The sequence below is a fragment of the Rhagoletis zephyria genome, unplaced genomic scaffold (genome assembly GCF_001687245.7).
Source record: "Rhagoletis zephyria isolate East Lansing unplaced genomic scaffold, Rhagoletis_zephyria_1.1 Rzeph_scaffold_03728, whole genome shotgun sequence".
In the NCBI taxonomy this organism is placed as follows: domain Eukaryota; kingdom Metazoa; phylum Arthropoda; class Insecta; order Diptera; family Tephritidae; genus Rhagoletis; species Rhagoletis zephyria.
Genome location: NW_016160811.1, coordinates 3997 through 14446, shown reverse-complemented (window position 1 = coordinate 14446; position 10450 = coordinate 3997). Strand labels below are relative to the sequence as shown.

Below are 10450 nucleotides of genomic sequence, written 5' to 3'. Positions count from 1 at the left end.
CATCGCACAGATGTGTGCGTAATTGTGTTTTCGAAGTGGTAAATTCTGTAGCATCAGAAACGGTGCGGATGTCGAGATGAACTCGAGCCGGCAAAAAAACAATATTGTGAAATTTATTAAGGGCAAAAGTCTACCGGATATCCGATCGGATATCCGAATCCGGCAGTTACTTTTTACAGGATATCCGGAATCCGGTTATCCGGCAAAATCTATATCCGGCACATCCCTAGTATGTACATTAGAAGGAAAAAAATTCCTGCAATGCGACCGGAACAGGACTCAAATTTTCGTAATTGATCTCCTACTTAGTAATGATCACACATTGACCTTCCTCCTCTAGGGCAATTCTAAGAGGTCGCGCATTGAGGGTTTATTTTCCCGATAGGAATTACACGTAAGCAGATGAGTTCTTCCCTTTTGAGGTCAATATAATTTTTTAGGATCAATCAAAACGCTCAAAACTCTAAGAACACATTTATTACATGCCATTTCAGTACTATGCAGGCTCAGATAAGAACTATTGAATGTCTAAAAGGCTAAGTTGCTCGAAAACTAGAACCAATCCAATATCAGATTCGGATTCTCCCCGGGGTAAATCCTATAAGGATCGGCCACAATATTTTACTCAACAGAATTTTGTTGATCAGTGTAATAGATTGGCGCTTACACATCCGTTAGTGTTTGGCAGAGCTTCTCCGTTTTACGCCGACACCGAACGGTGCTCATAAGGACAAAGTGACTCAATACGACGGCAAAAATATAAAAACTAAATTCCTTAATCCTTGTCACACATAACTTTGCAATACTCCTTATAAACCAGTCCACAATGTAACATAGAAATTTTGACTTTTCATGCAACGCAGTAGCTTTAGCAAAAGCGCAAAGTTGGCTTTTCTTTCACTCGTCGAATTAATGTCTTTTCTTTTAAGTGGTGATAAAATAATTTCGCTTGTCATTTGATTCTTATTTATAAATAACAGTTTTGTCAACATGGGTAGTGAAGCGTCAGGTAAGTATGCACTTTCTTTTGCTATTTTTGTTAATAATATAGTTGTTTGAAGAATAGTTAGTTATATTACATATTTGATAAAAGCCATTTTTTATTAAAAAAGTTTTGAAATTTTTATATTAGTAAAAGTTATAAAAAAAGTTACATCGAGTACAACAGTTTATCTTCAATATTTCGAAACTCCAATAACTGGCTAATGTAAAAATGTCAAGAACTCGGCCCACCGATTCCTCCTTCATTAAATAGAGCATCTTTTTCGTAAGACGCATATTGGAATGAATTGAGGATCTAGCAGGACAAATGCGTTTACTTCATAAATATGTACATATTTGACTGATTTTGATGTGCATAGTGCTCCTTGAGGTGACTGATGACGAATATGATATTAACCCTTCTATAGCAACAGAGTCACAGAATTTAGCTCATCACAGTTGTAATTTCGAGTACGCCGCAAAATTACACAAAAACTTAAACATTTGTGTCGTAGCGGCATATCTGTTGCAGCAGCAGCAAACTTTGAGGCGCAGTATAAATCACAGCAGTGATGAGCTAAGGTTTCTGGCTCTAGGTGGTGTACTCGTATTGAGTTGTGTCAACTTCTATAAATTTAGTTTTAAGAGGATATCACCCTGTTTCTTTTTAGCTTAAACTTTTTAACGTGGGAGTTGACTGAAGTCAAGTTTTAAACATGTTTTTTAGTCATTACTAAAAAATACCACATTTGGTGTGAACATTGGGGTAAAGTAAACGGGTGTGGTTATTTAATCTAACAGAATTATATAATATAACTCGATAAGGTTTAAGTCTTGCCATAGCTTCCATTCGCTGAACTGTGGATAATCGTTTTCCAATTAATTCTCTTGCGCGATCTTCTTCCGATAAACCGATTTTTTTTTTTATAATTGAAGTAAAGAGCCTTATCCTTAAGCTGTTAGTTTAAGCAGAACGAACTCACTCATTGATTTTTTTGAGGAAAATTAGAGGGTTTTGGTATATTTAATTTCAATTTGATTTTTGATCTCGGGGATGTCGGATTTTCAACGAATTCGTTCAACATTATTTTTTGAGCAGCCACTTCCAAAGCGAATAAAACTGTCAAATTAAAAGCCAGCACTATGAAATTTAAACCCCATAAAGGTAGATCTATTGTCTAGCTCTATCTGCATTGCAACCTTTTAATACATTCAAACAATTGCTGTACAGGAATCGCTGGAACGCGTACCGCTTTTGAGTGAACAATGCTTTATGTAGCTCAATGGGTAAGACTACTGGCTTAGGCGGCTGGGGTTGTTGGATCGAATCCCAGTTGAAGAAGTCTGATTAGGAGATGTGGCGATCTCCGAAATAGCAGTTATAACTTCTACCAAAATGGAGATTGTTGTTTTTTCCCGCAAGAAATTTAATTAAAAACGCCCTCAAGCTAAATAAAATTGTTGAATATAATTTTCTTTTACGATCTCTAAGCTGACTTGGTTGCAGATGCAATATTAACGCAGAAATGGGACGATATACCGTTAACGCTTGAAGTCTGCTTATAAACAGCATCAAGTCCTTGGGAAAAACCCTCGGAACTACATACACGCAACAGAAATACACGCAAACACATTTTTTCTGTATTTTTATTGTTCTGTTATATTTTATGGTTATGAATGATGATGAACTTACGGTGACAAGTTGTTTTTTTTTTGCTTTTCGAGTAATTTTACCCGCTTTAATTTTTCAAGAGTATGTGTAGGTTAGTATGATAAAATAGGAATATTATGATGTTAGTACGGTCGCCTAGATGAATTTAACTGTGGCTCAGCAAAAGTTATTATAGGTATTGAGTACTCGGTTTGGGTTTATCTTTCCTCTTGCTTGATGATGTTTTCTATGCAATATTAATTAAGCAATTTTAGGCTGAGGCTCTGGATCGGAGATGGCTCCTTTGGTAGCCTCTTTATGATCGTCGCTTATATTTACGTCGTCAGAAGACCCGCTTTTAAGTTTAGAAGGTAGAGCTGGTAAAGGAGCTTGAGAAAGGCCCCCCTTTGGAATGTCAGAAAATTTGTTACTGTTATCCTCCGGAAGCTCTGGAAAGCACATACATACATAAATACATAAATAAATTAATACAAAGAGTGATTGAATTTATTAGCCTCACTTTCTTTTTTTGCCTCACTTTCATCCGATAGATTTTTTTCTTCTTTTAATGCATTGGCTCCCAATAATTTGCCATAGTCTGAGCTTTTTTCAATTTCTTCCTTCGCTTGCGCAGGGCTTACTTTTTTCAAATTCTTGGTTATATCCTTTAATGGAAGCTGTTCAGATTTTTCTCCCGCTAATGCGGCAGTGGTCAGTGGTGCCTGAGCATCACCTTGAATGCTGCGTGCTCGTATTGCCGAGATCGGGCCAACGAATATGGGCGAGTGAACAAAATCGACAACATGTGATACGGCCGGTGTAAGTGCATAGATGCGTGCGCTGCTGGTTAGCAAGGCTTCGGTGTTGGCTGGAACTTCATAAGCAATTTTCGGCTTATCCTCCTTGCCGGTGGAGCTGATCGCTGAACTACCGGAAGATGCAGGTGCGGCAGGTGGGAATAGAGCAGGGAATAAGCCTTGGCCAGCTGCCGCAGCGGCACTGGAGGCGGCGGAAGCTGCTTCGCTTAGTTGAGGGCCTAACTGTGATGAACCGGTTTGAACAGCTTGCTGAATTTGCTGAGAGATCTGATCCCACTGTTTGGATGCCTGTTTTTGCGGTTGTTCGCTAGCACTGGCGCGACCTACGCTAGCACTTTCAACAGGAATGATAGACGCACCAGCACTAGCAGGAACGTATACAATAGTCTCTTCATGCGGAGCGGCGATGCGAGCTAATGGTGAGAGGTGATGAATGAAACTGGCGGCATCATATTTAATAGCTGGTTCAAGATGCACTTGGGCCTGCGGTGTAACGATCACTATGTGCGAAGCAAAGTCGCTCTGGCCCTGGCCCCCAAGCAGCGGCGCACCCAAAACTACAGGGACAAGCAAAGTGCAAAGCAGCAAATATTTTAGCATCTGTGAAAAAAAAATAAAAAATTTAAGAAAAGTAAATTTTTTTTTAAGAATTAGCAAAAATTGTAATTGTAAAAATCGACTGAGTTCCGAGCTGGATGTGGAGACCCCTTTTGACTTATTTCCTCTAAGAAAAAAGTAACATGATGTCTTTAACAGTAAAGTTTTTAGCAGAAAAAGTATTCCTAAAGAAATGTTCTCTCTCTTTGAAATTAAATTTCGCTAGCTTAGAGTGAAAAGTTGCTAAGGGCACTACTTTGATAAATAAAGCAAGATAAAATAAAATCGCATCGTTTCTAAAAGAATTCCAAATTATATTCAATAAAAACAAGGACGCACGGAAAAGGCGATAATATCAAAATAATATGTACTAAATCGAATAACTGATATCGAATCTTTCGAACTCGTTTTAGTTCTTTACGCCGATAGGCTTTGCGGCGGCGGCGCCGTAGACTTTAAGAATAATCGGCGCGTTCGGCAACGCCAGCGGAACAGCCCATAAGCAGGATTCGTATTTGCACATTTTAGATGGCTGCACATGACTTGTGATATTCATTAATTTTTTACCAAAGTAACTGTTCATACAGTGAAATGACCAAAGTCTGACGATTCTTTGTATGGTGGACTATTCCTTTTGAAACTTAACTTGCCGCTTTATTATCGTTAACTTAAAAAAAGAAAACCTAACTTTGACTACAAAGTTAGATTAAAATATAAAAAACTTATATTTAGTCAATTACAATTGTATGAAGAAAACCAAATTTTGGATTATCTCTAGCGCGAGCCTGGGAAGGAATTTTTATGGCGCCGAATTCTCGCAAATCATGGGAATGACTAATTTGTTTCTTTTATATGGGAATAAGCCCATGCATATATTGATAAATACATATATGTATGTAAGTATGTGCAATAGCAAAAAAAACCAGCAATACTACAAGTACATATATGTATGCGTTTTCATTTCACAGTTTGTTGTGCGTCGTTTTGGCATTGAAAAGTGGAAAAGAGTAGCAATCGAAGCTACTGATTCTAGTCAAGGCTGAAAGCAGCAATGCTGTAATTCGTAGATTGTCAAAGTAGAATTTATTTTTAGATATGCCTGAGTTCCCATGCATGCTGAAGTGAGCTACGCAAACAGGATTAACCATGAAAGACCTGTTGCGTGCAACATTAACCGGTTGTGATTAGTCAAGTTTAGTTTATATACAAACATAAAAAATTCCCTTGAGGACGAAACCCAAAGGAAGACGAATAAAAACGCACTCGAAGTACAAATAGCTAAATATATGCAATTGTATACATATACATATTTACATAAATACGTATGCTGTACGCTGTATATATGTATATGTATGTGCATATCGTCGTTTAAAGTCCAAAACCGCGTATCAACAAAGTACAAAACCGCGTATGGGAGGTTGCATAAGTTATTTTCTATAGAGTAAAAACAGGCTGACTTCCAAAACGTATCAATACATTTTTTGGAAACTGTTATACTGCGGTATTCAAACTGTTTGTATATGCAGAGTTGCGACACATTGCAACCATATACATTGCATATTTTAAATACTCAATATAGCAATGAACAATTTTTCTGAATTTTCCATTTTTAAAACACCAATGGTAACCAATAACAAACGAAGCATCAACTTTGTTTCTGATGCGCTGATTGCGCTAGCGATGCGTTTCGATAAATTTTCGGATGCGTTTTGGAAAAGTATACATCGTCTACATTTGGTAGTTCGGCGTTATGGAACATCATACTTTGTACGTATGCAAAGCAATTGACGTTTTGGAAGTCAGCCACACTCATATTTCAAAATAGTTTTCTCTTTTTTATAAAGCAATCGCATTGCTGGCTAGTATATTTCAGGACGAATGGATAAGGCTTGAGCCAAGAGCTTGTGTGAGCAAATCCAATTTTTGGCAGCAAATGTCAGTTACGCGGTTTTGTACTTTATGCTTATTCCATTTTTATAGTCATTTTAAACTTCTATGTACAAGAAGTTCGAAAATGACCAGACTTGTACCAAGTACAATGCGATTTATTCATTCCCGGTTTTATTTGACTTCGTCAGTTTAATACAATAAAGTACACAAAATATTATAACTTTTATTTGGGTATATGGCAAACCATTAAAGCGATTACATATTCAATTATACCACACCTGTTAAATAATGATTAATAATCATAACGGTTATGAATTAAAACATGTTTTTTTTTTTGGATAGCCGTTTAATGATTAAGTACCCATATGAGCACCTTTTTAATGATTAATAATTAAGCAAAATTTGTTAATTAATTCATTAATTTTAATTACATGGTTATTTTGTTATTTTTGATCATTTTCAATTATTTTTGACAATTACACGATATATAACTATTTGATTAATTTCAATTGTCAATCAACAAGCCAAACTATAGGCAAAAATTAGGAATATTTAATAACTGCATAAATTATTTATTTATTTTATTCTTATCCAAATCTAAAATTTTAAGCGTCAATTACTAATTGTATACAATTTTAAAAAGGAAGGACTGAAATGTGCAAAGTTCGTGGATTTAATTTAATTTAATGCTAATTTTTATTTTTATTTAAGTTCACTCGAAAATGAACTAAGGTATTTATTTTATTTTTGACCAAAATGTTTTCTTTTGCATATTCAATATTATTAAAAAAGAGGAAAAATATTGAGTTTATTGTACCTGAAGCCTTTTACTTTAAACAACATTTAACGGTAAATGTCTTTAAATTTATGTTCGAAAGTTTCAAATATTTATGTATTTATTTTTTCTTTTAATTAATACTCATCTAAGGCTGCTAAATAAAAATGTGTAATATATTAAATTATAAATAATCAAAAGTTCTTTTTTTTATTGTATATTCATGAATTCATTTAATTTTTTGACTCGCAAAGTAGTGGTTTCGGTCCATAATTGGGCCAGTATTTTTCTGTCTATTTTGAACTAGTATGAAACTTGTATATTTCTGACCGAAATCTCACAATTGCTATTCCATAGCACATCCCAATGTTAAAAAAACCAGTTTATTGCATGGAAAAAAAGATAGTTGGCTGACTAGTCATACTAATTGTGAGGTGGTTTACAACTGGTACATTTAACTACAGGGTAGCTGTATCAACGCCAAAGTGGAAAAAAGAGCTAGCTAATGCTGAAAAAGCAGTAAAAGGACTAAGTGGTGATACCACAACATACATTCATGGCAGACAAGGCTGGCCTTGAGAAATTAGCCGCTCGGGGCGAATCATAATACATTTGCACCCTTTTATATTTGATAACAAAAAAGTATTTATTTTGATTTCTGTGTCATATTTTTATTTGGAAACAACACAAATATGTATTTGCAATTATTAATAAAATATAAGGAAAAACCACTAAAGGTCTATCCACACATCAGTGGCGTATCAGTGTCAGTGAAAAATAAAATAGCGTTGCCACAGTCTCAAATAGATGTTTACATAGACACATCCGGCACAGTGCCGTGTTTTCAAAATAACTTGAAAACGATATTTTGTGTATTTATCTGACGAGCTAACGGTAGTTTATTACAAGCTTCTATTGTTTTGGAGTAAAAAAAAAATCGAGTTGGTGCGACGTTATCCAGAATTATATAATTTGTCTCACAACAAATATAGGAATACCGGGTTTAAAAATCATGTTTGGAATAGTACATATGTATATGGAATAACCCAATTTCTCGCCTTGTGAGCCCATTTTTCACTTTACTGAGAGCAACGGACGGAATCCTACGGATATGTGTGAATTGGTATCAGTGATACCGAGCGATACTGATACGGCACTGATACGGCACTGATCTGTGTGCATAGACCTTACAACCGATTTTTCCTTGATTTTTTGTGTAGATTTTCCGCAGTTAGATTTTCGATGGACAGCCAAACAAAACCACTTAGTCTTGTTTGGGATGTTGTAACCACAAGTGCGTTTGAATCAAATTCAGTTTAGAAAAACCACGTTAACCATTTGCAACAGTCATTGGTATAGTTAACAGAATACGAAGCGATACCCAAGTGATGGCATATGACTCTTGCAGATTGGGCTAATTTGATTAGTGTTTATGTGAAACAAAAAAAAATCCAATTTTTCATCTGATAAAATCTTTCCTTTATACATAGATATAAGCGTGTATTTAGTTAAAAACAACATTAAGAAACTCCTCTTTTTACTTTTTTTTTGCTCTGTTATTGGCATTTACACTAACTTGATTTCGGGCTCATTCTTAATTTCACATCGACATCAATTAATTTAAACCCATTTAATTTTGCCGAAATTAAAAGTATGTTCACATTATCGTAATTTATGGCTCATTTGTAATTACGGCTCATCAAATGATTCCGCCCCTTAAATCTGTCAATAAATTAAGTAGAAATGAGAAGACATATCGTAAATAAATAACGTATCATAAATAAGAACCAAGCGAGGAAAAAAAGTCAAAAAGTCATTTATTTTGGCAACCTCATCCACCATTACCAGAAATGTGCAAATATTTAAGCTTTTTCAAGCATTTGCTTATGCTTGCCTATATAAATTATGAAAGCAAATCTGAACGCACCTGATTTGTCGTCAGCAAAATAAAAAATATTAAAACAAACGCGATTTTGTAGCAGCTTAAAACTTGCACTGCTAAAATTTAATGGGCTACAAAACTGCATACTCAAAAAAAATAAATAAAAAATAAAATAAAAATCACATTAAAAAGCTTAACATTTTTAGACAAAATTTTTCAAAGGTGAAGAAAAAAACACAAAAACTTTAACTTTAAAAACCTTGCAAATATTACAAAAAAAAATCATCATGTACTCATTTCTGCTCCCCACTGTATATGTATGTATGTTATAAAAACTTACTTTTTTTGAGCTTTGCTTTGTTTTTCCTTTGCAGTATTATATGTACGTATGTACTTATGTATATGGGTCACGCTTATTTTAGTTTCAACACTTTAAATTTTTCAATCACCAAAACTTTACCAAACAAACTAAATATAAAAGCTCAATTAATAAAACATTACACTTGCAGTGAGAGAAAGTTGGTAAATTTTACTAGTTATCTTCTGCAGCCAAGAAGAAACTGACGGTTCATACAGACTCAATTGGTCTTTTATAACATTCTCCAGAAGCCACTTACCAGACAGCGCTAACCTCTAGCAACAATGTACATAAATACATACATATGTACACAGCTTCCTTTTCTTCAGCAACATTATATCACATAATCATGTATGTACATATATAATACATATGTACTTATACGTACATATGTAAGTTTTGAAATGGAGAAACAACAACAGTAAAATAGTTCTAGTATTAAGAGAAGTTCTAGTATTTAGTATAAGGAGCAGAAAACAGCTTCTACTTGCTATGTACATCTCCGTCTATGGCTTCCCTTAGTTGAGAAGTTAATAAAACCGACTGGAGCATTTGTATTGGGCCAGTACATACATAGCTAGAACGACTGTTGCCGTGTGGTATAGAAGAGCACTGTGACCAACAACCAACCGGTTAATCAAAGATTATTAAACTGATATATGTACGAACGAACGTTCACACAAGTACTGCAGACCGATATGTTCGTAGGACGATACAGAGGATACTTGCCACACTCCTGCAGTGTCAACATACAAGCACACATACATACATATGCCTACTACAAATTTACTATTTACAGCCAGTTTATAGTTTGGATTGCTAAACTGAGATTTTTTAAATATAAACTAAAAGCAAAAGAAGCAAATAAAACTAATTCAAAACGATGCCCAGGAAAGAAATGAAGAAAAATTCTCTTATTAACTGGTAATGTGGGTATGTAGATATTAGAGATGGGCGCGTGAGTGATCTTGGCTCACGCTAACAAGGGAAAGTGGTTTGTAATAATAGGGCTTTTTAATAAAATAATAAGTTAAAATATACTTAAATTGCTTAACATAGCAGAAAAAAGTGATCACAGTGGCACAGAGAAGAAACTTAACTTTTCCTTGAGTTGTGGGAATAATAAGCAAAAAAAAAATTTGACAACTAAAATTCTGAGATTTAGCAGTGTAAACGGAGTAATAAACAAACGAGCTTTGATTGAGATTATATTTATATGGTAACATACTTTTATGTTATAAGTAGACTGCGGATTTGTATGCAAAGAACGAAGCCTAAAATTATGCACCACTTAACTATAAGCGAAATGTATAAATTTGCGTGTATACATTTTGTTCACGATTGAGAGAAATAGAGGTTGCGCCAATCACGGTACCGCTATTCCTCTCTCTGTGAATTTGACAGAATTCTATCATTCTTGCATTTTGTTTATACATCCAAGCTCTGATCCAATACTTTTCGTGAAAAATCCTGTAAAACTGTCAAACAGCAAAATTAC

General features: G+C 34.7%; 1 protein-coding gene across 1 annotated transcript; it reads right to left on the bottom strand.

The window, feature by feature from the left end:
* Positions 1–2686: 2686 nt before the first annotated feature.
* On the bottom strand, positions 2687–9167 carry LOC108369532 (uncharacterized). The gene is made up of 3 exons (XM_017624649.1): positions 8935–9167; positions 3153–4050; positions 2687–3081 (listed from the first exon to the last, which is right to left on the bottom strand). Exons 2-3 carry the CDS (start codon positions 4048–4050, stop codon positions 2894–2896), a joined length of 1086 nt encoding a protein of 361 aa, XP_017480138.1. The 5' UTR covers positions 8935–9167; the 3' UTR covers positions 2687–2893.
* Positions 9168–10450: the final 1283 nt, after the last annotated feature.